The sequence below is a fragment of the Doryrhamphus excisus genome, chromosome 16 (assembly GCF_030265055.1).
Source record: "Doryrhamphus excisus isolate RoL2022-K1 chromosome 16, RoL_Dexc_1.0, whole genome shotgun sequence".
NCBI lineage: Eukaryota > Metazoa > Chordata > Actinopteri > Syngnathiformes > Syngnathidae > Doryrhamphus > Doryrhamphus excisus.
The window spans coordinates 14,599,591-14,613,992 of NC_080481.1; the positions used below are offsets into that span (position 1 = coordinate 14,599,591).

A 14,402-nucleotide genomic window follows, 5' to 3' on the forward strand; every position below is an offset into this window, starting at 1 on the left:
GAAAAAGTTAACAAAGCAATTCCAGAATCTCCAAGATGAAGGCCAAACACAACCCTGGACAGGCGGCATTGCCATAGAAACCAGACAAGGAGCGTACCAAGACAGGATGTACGACCACAAGAAGCAACCCAGGAGGGGGGGAGTTCAAAGGGAAGCCCCCACCGATCAAGGACTTGGCAATAATTATATAAGAATGACATAGTTTGAGGACATCAGACCCTCTTGAGCTGAGTAACTGCTTTGTCCGCCAAGGCTGTCTCCATTCTCCAGGATGCTTTCTGTCTGTTCTTTCAATCAGTCACACTGGAAAATAAATGGAAGACGGCGAATCTGAAATTTGACAGCCGCTCGGTGAATATTTTGACAAAGAAGACATCTCGAACTGGACATATCTTAAATCTAATTTCTGGGATTTCCTGTTCCTGCCAGAAAAATAACAAGTGTTTTAGAGACAGGTATTAAACTTTGCCGCTCGTTGCACAAATATTCAGTGATCATGTGACTTATCTAAATACAGGAACATTTAGTCATTAAATCACATATACCTGAATGACAGGAGCCACCACTTGAATAGCGTTTATGAAGCCATCGGATCCTGTATTACTTCAAGGTAACTTTGTGTCGCATATGCGTCAGTGCTATTTTCATACAAAGGAGTTTCAAGACTTTTATGTATGTTTTTTTTGTTCACATCTCGTAAAGAATGCAACCAAAATTAACTCTGTTTAGACTCTTACATTGACAGTTACTGAGTGTGTATAGAAGAGTCTTGCATATAAGTATTTTTTAACCTTATCATCACACTTTTGATTTTGTTTTCAGCCATGAGTCCAAACTTTTTCACTGACTTTGCAAAAGAAAACATTTTCTTTTCTAATAAGACATAATCTAGGGGCGGCACGGCGGTCGAGTGGTTAGCGCGCAGACCTCACAGCTAGGAGACCAGGGTTCAATTCCACCCTCAACCATCTCTGTGTGGAGTTTGCATGTTCTCCCCGTGCATGCGTGGGTTTTCTCCGGGTACTCCGGTTTCCTACCATGTTCCAAAAACACGTGTCTCAAACACGCGGACCGCTGGCCAAATGTGGGTATCATGTACCCAGAAAAAATTATTAAGTTTGATTAATGTTCATGTCAAAGGTTAAATAACTGTTAATAGTTATCCTCCCTATCCATGTGGAAGTGGTAAGTTTTTGGCTATTTAAGTTTAAAGGAAATAACTTGTAGGCTACCGTTTAGGTCGCTAGCTCTCTAGTTTGCGAGTTAGCATGTGTCTCAAGACCCTGCAGTTGCGCAATATGTTGTAAATAAAAAATAATAAATAAATTTGACTATAGTTGTGTTTTGTCATGTCTACAGGGCTCTAATAATGCTTTGTTCATTTTAATCTGAAAAAAATAATTTGTCTACCCACCAACTATATGTGGTTTCTTAAGTTTTTATTATTTGCTGTTTTATTATTATTATTATATTTATTTATTTATTAATGATTGATTGATTTTCTTTATTCTTGATTTGTTTATTTATTTTTCATTTTATTTTGTGCATAAAAATAAAAATGAAGATATTTGAGAACAGTGGAATGTTTTATCAGAGCTTTTATTGTAGAAAATCGGAACCAAAGCACTGAAAAAGTTTGTATATTTTTCTGTTTTTAATAAATGCGTTTTTTTTTTTTTTGGAAAACCAGACCCTAGCTCCAGTGGCCCCCAGGTAAATTGAGTTTGAGACCCCTGGTCTAAGGTCTAATGCCATTTGACGTTTTCTGTACTGTGCCTCCATTTTAGTCTAAAACATGAAGCAGACTTGTACTTTCAAAGCACTTAGGGTTATAGAATCTTTATCACGATTAAACAGAACAGAAAATATACGGCAAGGACTTTCTTACTCTTGTCCAGAGCTTTCCTCGCCATTTCCCCCAGCTTACTATTTTATGCTAAGCTGAGCTAAGCCTTATCCATATCAAACCTCTCATCTGCAGCATCGTCCAGCAAGAAAGCGAGAGGAAGAAAAGTCGATTCCCCCCAAAATGTCACACTGTTCCCCTAAAGCCTCAGTTCCAGCAACATATAGCCGTGATAAAGTCTGCCAAGTCCGTGGAGCCCAAAATATTTCACAGTCCTGTACTGTACCTCTTCAGACATTTGGCCTGAAGTCATGTACCCCATACAGTGTAGCTCAAGTTTGTTAAAGGTCCTTCAAATTTAAATATTATAAATATATTACTTTCCGAAGGCACTGTGCCTGTAGCTTTACAGACTGCGGTGATTCGACCTTTACTCCAAAAAAACAAACAAACATTGACCTTGAGAGTATTTCTAATTATAGGACGGTGTCTCACCTCCCATTTATTTCAAAAATCCTTGAAAAAAAATCATTAAGCAACAGCTTAATGATCACATGACCTCGAATAATTAATTTGAACTTATTTAGTTTGGTTTTCGGGTGAACCACTTGGACGTGACTCAATATTATTATGACTAGTGCTGCCTTCAAACGCATATTGGCGCTACTGGTCAGGTACTTTCTTGTGCAATTTAAGATAATGTGACTTCTGAGTACTGTGGTGTCACTTATGGAGTCCCACAAGGATCAATGCCTGGCCCTCTTTTGTTCAATATTTACATGCTTCCGTTCGGCGACGTCATTCGCAAACATAACATTAGCTTTCACTGTTATGCCAACGACACTCAGCTGTATGTGCCATAAAAGCTAATTGACCAACGGGACGGCTCTAATCTTGAGGCGTGTCTCATTAATTAAAAAAAAATGGATGTCCTGTAACTGCTTACTTCTAAACCCAAACAAAACTGAGATGTTGATTATTGGTCCTGTTGAACAGAGTCGCCTGTTTAAGGACACCACTCTGAGTTTTGATGAAAGCATCATTACCCAAAGTGACTCTGTGAAAATCGTTTGATTCCACGCTACCCTTTCAAAAGGATTTTCACCTGCGCGCACAACACGCCAGTTTTTTAACAACCCCGAAGCCACAAAGAACTATTCAGGCTTTAGAGCCTTTTCTATTTGGGCTCCAACACTGAAGAATGCCCTACCTCATGACATTAGAGCTAGAAATGTTCAAGTCCTGACTTAAGACTTATTTTTACACTTTAAATTTGGTTAATAGTATAAATGAATTGATTTTCTTTATTTATGCTTTTTAGGAAACGCAAATCTAAGTATCCGGAAGTCCTCTGGAGCGCTAAGGAATGTGACCAATCACAGTGGAGTGGGCGTACCTAGAGGCGGGCCTCATGTGGAGTACGGAGTCAGAAGCAGGAAGTCCATTGAAATATTGCATAAAGAGGTGCAGTGTTAAGACGATAAGCAGTATCATATGCCTGCATATAATATGTGTTTTTAGAAAATTAATATTTACAGATTTACCATGAATGTACACACGCTAGGACATGTACAAGGTCTGTGTAATATTGTGTTGTCAAACAAAGAATAATCATTAAAATAATGCAACTAATGCAATCAATAACAAAAGTCATCTGCACTGTACGCCTTGTGCTGTGCAGACTGTTCACACGAGGCATTCAGGCGCATTCAGTAACTCTCAGTGTAGTAACGCTGTTTGTCATTTCACATTGATGCAACCTTGGTGCTTGGCAAAGATGCACTGATGTTCATTACAGGAACAATGACTTTAATGAAATTTCATCACATATCAACATATGGCTTCATATGTACAATATCATCATTTGAAATGATTTGACACAAATAAGGCATTTCAAGTATCGAAAAACAACTTAGTGGTATCACATATTTGGCAAGTCGATCATTTTTAGGGTCTCTGACACGTTACCAAGTTGAACTGGTAAAGCTGTTTAAGAGGTGGTCAAAGGCATACAGGAACCATAGAAACTAATGTTAAAATGTGCAGCATAAAGAAACACAGCTTTTACTAGTAAGATACGTATCTCCATCCCAAAACATCGAATCAATTATTCCGATCTTCAAACTTTTGGCTGCTTTGGGGTTTGTGACTGCATTCAGGACTCAACACCACCATAAATAAAACTCTTGTACACAATTACAGACAATTTATAATACAAATGTGTCCTCACACAATATAAAAAAAACGGAAAAAAAAAAAAAAACCTGAGGGCTGTCGACTAATTGACTTGCTCCTCTCTGGCGCCCGGGGCTTCGTAGTAGAGACGGATGCTGACAGACGTCTGAGGAAGGATATGAGACGATTCTCGGATTTGACTCCATACCCAGCCATACGTTCCATCTCAAAGTTTGAAAAAGTGATGGAATTATATTTGTAACGGGGTTATGATGATGTTCCTGCAGGCAGCCTGGAGCATCAGTATAGTCAGCAGCCTTGGGCAGGATGTGCATTATGTATTCTACAACTTTTTACACTTGAATCTCAGCAATCTTCATGTGTTTGGTGCTTGGTCCTGTCACAGTGCTGAAAAAAGGAAGAAAAAAAAAACCCTTTTGGAATAATTTCAACATGACAATAGGATTATTATAGTCTGTGTTAAGCAAACTCCTTGCCTGTTGATTTATGATCTAATACTGCTAATAAATCACAATCCCACCCGAGATGGTTGAAGTAGTCAGGTTTTTCAATCCTTCACCATCAGGGATAGATTAGAGTTTGATGTCGCAGCCTAATTTTAACGTCACTGGCCACTTCATTAGGTACAGCTGTACATTTACCCACTGAGGTTAGTACCAGGAAAGGCTCGGAAAACCAGCAGACTAACAACGACAGTATTTGAAATGTTGGAAAATAAAAACGCAGACTAAATGTTGAGTTAAATGAGTTAAACACAGCAGGACTGAGTGGTTAGCGCACAGGCGTCATAGCTAGGAAACCCTTGTTCAATTCCATCCTCGGTCATCTCTGTGTGGAGTTGGCATGTTCTCCTTGCGTGGGTTTTCTCCGGGTACTCCGGTTTCCTCCCACATTCCAAAAACATGCTAGGTTAATTAGCGACTCCAAATTGTAGGTATCCATAAGGTATGAATGTGAGTGTGAATGGTTGTTTGTCTATATATGTGCCCTGTGATTGGCTGGCGACCAGTCCAGGGTGTACCCCGCCTCTCGTCCGAAGAGAGCTGGGATAGGCTCCAGCACCCCCGCGACCCTCGTGAGGAAAAAGCGGTAGAAAATGAATGAATGAATGAAGACATCATCTAAGGCAGGGGTCTCAAACATGCGGCCCGTGGGCCAAATGTGGAAACCGGAGTACCCGGAGAAAACCCACGCATGCACGGGGAGAACATGCAAACTCCACACAGAGATGGCCGAGGGTGGAATTGAACCCTGAATGACGATCATAATAATACAAATATAAAATCAGTGCCAATCAAAAACTGAGACATTATTATCTTTGTAAAAGCCATAATTATTGAAGAAATCTTCTATTGGATCTCATTCGATTTGTTCAAGTGTACCTAATGATCCGGCCAACGGCTGTATAGTCATGCTGTGATTCCGCAATAAATAACCGCAATTATTTTTATTGTGATAAACGAGGCGGCTAACCTGCAATTCAACCTTTTTGCACCTTCAGCCGCACGCTTCCTGCAAATCTTCAGTATGTAGATGTCGTGTATGGCTGAGTGTTCTGAAGAAAAGGAAGATATAGAGGGGTTAGTCAGGCAGTGATATCCACCAGTAGAATTCAATGCTAAACCATTTTCCTTGCTGCAGTACATTTCTCAGCTTTAACGTCTTGTTTCCTGCGGTCAAGCAAGGTTATCTTACCCTGGTGGTTTTGATCTTGTTGCCTGCATAGCACACCCAGCCTGAGTTGTCAGGGAGCGTCTTGCATTCTTCTCCCTCCAGGCAAGGCTCCATCTCACACCACCACTTCCCAATTACTATGGATGCTACAGGCAACAAAGACAAGAGCGACGGTAATGCAGGTTGCCTAACAAACTGCAAATCCAGCTGGCCAAGTCAGGCAACTTCTAATTAAAGTTTTTTTTTTTTCTTTCCCCCAAGAAGGCACCATTATAGTCATTTTTCTAGTATATATCTACAACCTTTCAAAGAATATTACGCTTGTTATATAAATGCAGAATGTGGAAGTGCTGCTTTCTATTGAAGGAGGGGATTGGTAGGTGTGACTGTGATTTACTGCGACCCACATTTTGTGTCAGCGAGAGGGTAAATTGCCTTTCATACCAGGAAAGTACTGTAGCAAGTAAATCGGTCGTAATGTGCGATGGCAGGAGTCTGTCAGAAATTCCAATTGCCGCAGTTTGCTTGAAGATTGCAGCAATATTTGCAAAAAAAGGATTAATGATCAAAGCTGTAGGTGAGAGGCCCTTCAAAAGATAGTACACGGTTTTAGTTGCCTACAAATTCCACATCCGCCAGTGCTATGAACTCTTTTGGTTTTGTCCCATTTAGTTATTGACATAGTTGTTAAACACTGAAAAAGAGACAAAGACTGTACATTAGGGTGCATCAAAAAACACAATTATTGAATTTTGATATGGCTGGGTACTAAAAGTGTGTAGAAACAACATTATTTAGGGGTGCCATCTGTTTTTGTGGAATAAAGTGGTGAACAGTTCAATGGTCGCAATGGAGATCTGTGGTGATCTGTGGTGTCTTTGTAATTTGAATGATTTGTAGTCATATTTATAGGTATTTAGTGCTCATTGCCTCTACTGTAGCTAACATTAGCTAGCTACAGTTTGCTAATGACGGTTAGCTAATAGCTGAGCAAGCATAACATCAACAATAGTAATATAGAGTAGACAGTATTACTGATGCCTCATATTTATTGAGTGGTACTGTAGTCCTACATAATCTGATATACACTTGTTAATGTATTATTTTAGGCACTGTTTAGTGCTCATTGTCTCTACTGTAGCTAACATTAGCTAGCTACAGTTTGCTAGTGACAGTTAGCTAATAGCTGAGCAAGCATAACATCAACAACAGTAATATAGAGTAGACAGTATTACTGATGCCTCATATTTATTGAGAGTAGTACTGTAGTCCTACATAATCTGATATAAACTTGTCCATTTATTATTTTAGTCACTGTTAAGTGCTCATTGCCTCTACTGTAGCTAACATTAGCTAGCTACAGTTTGCTAATGACGGTTAGCTAATAGCTGAGCAAGCATAACATCAACAATAGTAATATAGAGTAGACAGTATTACTGATGCCTCATATTTATTGAGTGGTACTGTAGTCCTACATAATCTGATATACACTTGTTAATGTATTATTTTAGGCACTGTTTAGTGCTCATTGTCTCTACTGTAGCTAACATTAGCTAGCTACAGTTTGCTAGTGACAGTTAGCTAATAGCTGAGCAAGCATAACATCAACAACAGTAATATAGAGTAGACAGTATTACTGATGCCTCATATTTATTGAGAGTAGTACTGTAGTCCTACATAATCTGATATAAACTTGTCCATTTATTATTTTAGTCACTGTTAAGTGCTCATTGCCTCTACTGTAGCTAACACTAGCTAGCTACAGTTTGCTAATGACAGTTAGCTAATAGCTGAGCAAGCATAACATCAACAACAGTAATATAGATTAGACAGTATTACTGATGCCTCATATTTATTGAGAGTAGTACTGTAGTCCTACATAATCTGATATACACTTGTCAATGTATTATTTTAGGCACTGTTTAGAGCTCATTGCCTCTACTGTAGCTAACATTAGCTAGCTACAGTTTGCTAATGACAGTTAGCTAATAGCTGAGCAAGCATAACATCAACAATAGTAATATAGAGTAGACAGTATTACTGATGCCTCATATTTATTTGAGAGTGGTACTGTAGTCCTACATAATCTGATATACATTTGTCGATTTATTATTTTAGGCACTGTTTAGTGCACATTGCCTCTACTGTAGCTAACATTAGTTAAACTACAGTTTGCTAATGACAGTTAGCTAATAACTGAGCAAGCATAACATCAACAACAGTAATATAGAGTAGACAGTATTTAAAATTTCCCATTCAAATTTGATGCACCCTACTGTACATCATAGGACATACTAGTACATATATCTTCCTGCTGCTTGTACAATATTTCTCACTTATTGTGATTTTTCGACATCCCCCCCCCCCCCCCCCGGTGAGCTACACAAAGCAGCTGAGTCTTACTATCTGCTGTCAGCAGCACAAATCATATGTGACATAATCCCAGGTAAATTTGATTTTATCTGGGACATGGCATCGCTTGAGTGACATCGGCTTTTGCTCAAAAAAATAAATCAGTGCTCCAAAGCTATGTTGTCTGGTAGGATTTTACTTTTTGTATTAAGTGTTACGCGCTGCATTACAATTAAATCCAAGAAGGACTTGTGTTAGTTTGTTATGAAATGTGTTATTAGCGCATTACCCAACATAGTAAACATAATCAGAAAAAAATTAGCCATTTAAGATGTAAATAAGACTCATGTTTGTGTGTATTGCAATAAATGTGTTGGATGTGTGGGAGAGGAAGTGACTGATGACTGCTGCAACAGAAGCCTGTGTTATTATATTATTATAATATGAAAATAATTATTATTATGTTGTTATTACCGTATTTTCTGGGCTATAAGTCACACTTTTTTTCATAGGTTGGCTGTTCCTGTGACTTATACTCCAGAGCGACTTATAAATGAAAAAACTGTTTATATTACATAAACACTGGACACCTTTTCTGTTTATTTATGTTTATTTTTTGTGTAGCTGAAAAAGCATTGTGTTAGTATATCTTATACCTATTCAGCCTGTTTTCTATTTTTTTTTTATTGTTAGAACTTGCCTTCCAAAAGGACGTAATGTCTGTTTTGGTCAAGTAGTTTCTAAAATAAATTACCCGCAAAAAATGCGACTTATATATGTTTTTTTCTACCTAATTATGCATTTTTGGCCTTGTGCAACTTATACTCTGGAGCGACTTATAGTCCAGAAAATATGGTATTTTTATATTGTGCTTGTTGTTAGATTACACTAAAATACTGTTATTCCAGTCAACAAGTCTGGTCACAGCATTGCATGTCGACACAGGGACGTAATACTACACTGGCAGCCATAAACCAATCAGAGAACAGTACGTAATACATACAGTACATACGCTTAACGTCCGCCATGCCTCCAGGACTGCAAAACACATGTACCTTATGTATGTGTTAAGTACGGAAATAGACCCCGTAATTGAGACTACACACAAAAAATACAGTAATATATACTGTAATATTATTATACATATATTTCATACTCACCATCAACACATGAAGGTCTGTTTCTAGTCGTTCCAGCCACCTTCCCTGGCAGGCAAGAACACTTGACTGTTTGTGAACGCTCCTCTATACGATTCTTATTACAGCATCTGTGAGCAGCAATTACTTCACAAGTGCCCCCCTCTGTTTGGAACACAAAAAACAACAACAGTATTTTAAATGAGCATCTCGGGGGTGAAATATAAATACATTTTACTTACTGACAGCTCCTTTGTTTGGTTTTTTACTTTTTATTTTGTCCATTTAATCATTTTTGTCTCCATGCCGGAACCTTGTGTGCGGAATTAGTGTGCAATGTATTGTAAGGCATGTGTTGTTTTCATCTACAAATATCATATATGTACATGCATAGACATGTATATACTGTACAGTGTATTTCCTGCTTAATTTCATATAATAATAAAAATATCAGAGTAAAAAATAAAATATGTCAGTGCCGTATTGGTGTAGAGTGGTGATGAAGAGATAAAAAAATACAATTCTATTCATGGAATAAGAGCTCTGCTTCAAGGGTCGTCATGAATATGAAGGCTGCCCCCACCATGCAATTATCACCAAGCTCCTAACCGCGCCCCAAAGGATGGGACGCATGGACCAAGTGGAGTCAACCCACCTCGACCACCGGGCCTCTTCCACCCACTGTGTTCAGACACTCCACTTATGAGAGTAGCACGACAAAAGGACCATGTGACAATTACAGCCGCCAGCCTGACACAAGATGAAGGGGGCTGAGAGCGAAGAAGGGGAGGGTGGGGGGGGGGGGGGGGGTGGGGGGTCGAAAAGGAGTAGCTGGTATATTGGCGGTATTGTAAAGTGATTTGAAGTGATGCTTGACAATGACTTTGAGATATGTGCCCCATTTTGCATATATTTCCCTGCTATACTTGAACATTATACAGTATATCCGATTTTCTCTTTCCTAGAAGCCAAAAAGGTGCCCTAAAGTGAGCCGTTAATCCTAATCTAATGTATTCCCACTGGTAGGTTATTTACTTTTTAACATCCAGTAATTCCTTCATTATTTCTTATACCGCTCATGGTGCTCAGGATCAGAGAAGCTGGAGACTATCCCAGCTAATCTGGGAGGGAGACTATGCCCTGTCAATCACCAAGCACACTTTTATCAAGCGCACACATTCAATGTATTTATGGAAATGTTACCTTTTAGTCAGTGGTGATTTCTTGTGTGGTCACATGACCTGAAGCTGCAATTTGTTTACAAATCTCCACTAGAAACAATAAATCTTCAAATTAAGGTGGCGCAGCCCCAAAATGGTGCGCTAAAGGTGCGCTGAAAGATCGCAAGCTCTGATCCGGTCTGTTGTCTGTGCAGGTGAAGGTTGATTAATGGGAACTCAACCTGATGGCAGCTAAAAATAGCCAACCACAAACAGCCACGGCATGTGATACCAATATTTATTCTCATTGGTCATCCCAATCTGATGGGAAAAGATGGACTACATGCAAGGTGGATGAGGAGGAGATCCAGAGAATATACCATCAAAGGTTCCCCTACTTGGCAACTTTCTTCCAATAAATTATCTTCTCATAATTAAGACTTTATTCCTATTATATTTTGACTTTATTCTCGTAACATTGTATCTTTTTCCACAACTTTCATTCATTCATTCATTCATTTTCTACCGCTTCTTCCTCACAAGGAAAAAGAGGCGGGGTACACCCTGGACTGGTCGCCAGCCAATCACAGGGCACATATAGACAAACAACCATTCACACTCACTTTCATACCTACGGACAATTTGGAGTCGCCAATTAATTAACCTAGCATGTTTTTGGAATGTGGGAGGAAACCGGAGTACCCGGAGAAAACCCACACATGCACGGGGAGAACATGCAAACTCCACACAGAGGTGGCCGAGGGTGGAATTGAACCCTGGTCTCCTAGCTGTGAGGTCTGCGCGCTAACCACTAGACCACCGTGCCGCCCTTTTCCACGACTTACATTTTAAATTATGAATAAATTATTTTATTATGACAGTATGCGTTACTACTTTATTGTTATTATTGTTATTATTTTTCCTCATAGTCTTACGATTACACACCACCATCAAAGGTTCCCCTACTTGGCGACGACAGAGCAGAAATGCAGGTGGATCATAAGCACGATGCCTGGATTAGCCTGCTGCTAATTAGCATGGTCATTTCCCCCCTTTTGCGGTCCCTTCTCAAGGTTTCTTTTTTCCCCAAATGGGTTTTTTATTTGCCCGGATGGGGGTTCATATCATGTCGTCCATCGTCCATCGTCCATCTATTGCTGTCTATTATTGCCTGCTTGTAAAGCCCTTTGAGGCTCTTTTGTTATTAAGGGCTATATAAATAAAGTTGATTTGACTTGACTGTGTTTAATGTAACTGTCAGGAACAGAGGTGGTCTACATGGTGATGCGCATTGTGGCATAAGAGGCGTTCATTTGATTGGTTAAGACCCACTCACACCTTTTCTTCTCCCTCTTTTCCACTTGCGGTGGTGAGAGAGATGGAGGTGTTGGTGTATTATTATTATATATAATTATTATTTTTTTTAATTGCAAAGTGCGCTGGCCACACGTAGCCACAGGATAGGTGTGTCGTGCCTGGTCTATGAAAATGGAGCTCATGGTGTTTATCTTAATCTGAGGATGATTGTGAGGGCTGAGTGAATCAAATGATTGAAAGCCGAGTGAAGTGGGGTCGTGGTGACTAATCTCCGAAGAAGTTCACATGATGGCTCAATTATATCCTGACTTAAACACACACTAAAGGTGCAAATTAATGGCACTTTTATGCTTTAGGACCGTAGTGTATGCAGTGGTTCTTTCATACAAAGAGTTTGGGTACGGTAATAGATGACACTACTAAACTGAAATTACATTTTAGCTAGTAAATGAATACAAGGATTACTATTTAATGAGTTTTTGCGGCCACTTGATGAGAGGCAGAATTTGTGGGACCAAATTATTTGAAACCACAAGGTCCCCTCAAAATAATAATGCAATAGTGTACACCATCGGTGGCCGAACTTCATAGTAAACGGAGGCTCTTTTTTCCTTATTTTTGCTATTTTTTTGGTGTAATTTTCAAAATATTTAAAGTTGTTTCTTTTTCACTATAATATACTATATGGTACACTACTACACTACTAAATTATGCTATATTTATTCATAAAATTTGAGCCATTTTTTTTTTTTCAAATTTTTGAAACTTCTAAATTTCCAATAATTTTTCTTCTCGTAATTATGACTTTATTCCCATTATATTTTGACCTTATTCTCGGAACATTGTATCTTTTTCCACATTATAAATTATTTTATTATGACCTTATGCGTTACTACTTTATTGTTATGTTATTTGTTATTGTATTTGTTATATATATAGTTTTTTATTCGTCAGACTACAATTTTTTTCTCTTAATATTTTGATTTCATTCTTGTAAAATTACTGCTGATTTTTCCATTTTTGCTGTTTTTATTGACATGTTCCAAATGGGCCCACAGGCCACACTTTGGACACCCTTGGCATATAGCAATCACTTTCACCTTGATGTCACTCAGAGGCTCTGATCAGGAAACTTCATTCAAAAATGAATCCACATTAGCCAAATATAATAATGATCATTTTTAATGAATGCTTAATGAAGAATCAGAGACATTTTCCAGCGTAAACACAGTTTAGGTCATAATTATTTATCCTGGAATAACTAATTTGTGTTACATTACATTTCCTGCCTATATATTCAAGCCAGTGGGTTTAATTCTTGGAGCCGGTCTGGGAGAATGTTTCTGGCTGTCTGATACATTCAACAAAAGGGCATGTCTGTGCAACATTAATCGTGATGTACCAGTGGAAGCAGTGGGGCATCATTTGAAAACAACAGCCCACAGGGGTTTGTTTTTCTTAATGCATCTCCGTAATTGCAGAAGACAGCCCCAGATTTCTTCTTTGATCTATTAAAAAACACGCGCGGCTCAACAGAATTAACTTGCATTCCTTGTCGGTAGCAAACAGCAAAGATAACTCTATATTTGGAAAATCATCACCTCCGAAGAACACATTAAAATCAAAAAGAAATGCTAATCAGTATGGCATCTCCGGCAGGTGCACCCACTACCTTTAAATAAATCTATGGCACAGAAGGAAGCGTTCGTTAGGTTCAAATATGAATCCACCCTGTGAGGACTGCATCCTTGCATCCTTGCATCCTTGCATTCTAAATGTCTCACCGGGAGGAGGAGAAAAGCTTGGCAGGAGATGGACAGGTGTGTGTCGGAGCTATGCAAGGGTATAATTGTTTTCTGTTGCCATCCCCTCACATTATCAGCAGCTGCAAACAACTTCCCAGTGTGCGTATATATATATATGTGTGTGTGTGTTGTTGTTTATTGTGTTCCCCAGGAACATTGTGATTGACGGGGTCACGCAGGAATTTTCATGCAACCCGTCAAGAGGTCTCAACTGGAGCTGCTGTTTTTGTTGCACCGCAGCCATCTTCATTACGGCGAGCTGAGAAACTGCCAGGTGTCGAGGTGACCGTATACAAGCTATGCCCTCTGCTCATTTTCAGTCTTCGTTTGCCGACTTAGTCATATTTTCTTGGCTAGTTTGCCAATTGTCATGCTCTTGTGTCTTGCTGGATCTAATGGAGTTGTGCACATTGAAAATGTATCAATTCTCTCTCCTGTCTCTCTCCTTGTAGAGGAGATTCTTAGATTTTAAACAGGAGAAAGGCTATTCTTTATTGCTTCCTGACTCTCCCTTTTTTCAAATTAACATTCGTAAGCAGGCATTTGTTTGGTGACAGAAGTAAAAAAGTTCATTTATATTGTTAATAGCACACATTGTGTGTGTTTTCATTAATTTGTTCATTTTCGGGGTCGCCAGCCAATCACAGGGCACATAAAGAACAACCATTCACACTCACATTCATACCTATGGACAATTTGGAGTCGCTAATTAACCTAGCATGTTTTTGGAGGAAACCGGAGTACCCGGAGAAAACCCACACATGCACGGGGAGAACATGCAAACTCCACACAGAGATGGCCGAGGGTGGAATTGAACCCTGGTCTCCTTGTCTGAAATGTATCTGATAACACTATTTTGTCATTACAGTATCGACTAGTGGTGTGTCGGTCATGAACAAACGGGTCCAAAGAACTC

At 39.1% G+C, this 14,402-nt stretch overlaps 1 protein-coding gene across 2 annotated transcripts in view; it reads right to left on the minus strand.

The window, feature by feature from the left end:
• Positions 1-3,605: 3,605 nt before the first annotated feature.
• Positions 3,606-14,402, minus strand: part of LOC131104215 (chemokine-like protein TAFA-1) — a 33,158-nt gene continuing 22,361 nt past the window's right edge. Inside the window, exons 3-6 of one of the 2 annotated variants that reach the window (XM_058051172.1) lie at positions 9,229-9,369; positions 5,738-5,862; positions 5,516-5,597; positions 3,606-4,429 (exon numbers count right to left, since the gene is read on the minus strand). In XM_058051172.1, the coding sequence (XP_057907155.1) occupies positions 5,565-5,597; positions 5,738-5,862; positions 9,229-9,369 (299 nt within the window). In that variant the 3' untranslated portion in view covers positions 3,606-4,429; positions 5,516-5,564. The remainder of the gene's footprint in view (positions 4,430-5,515; positions 5,598-5,737; positions 5,863-9,228; positions 9,370-14,402) is intronic. The other variant, XM_058051171.1, reaches the window with a different exon arrangement.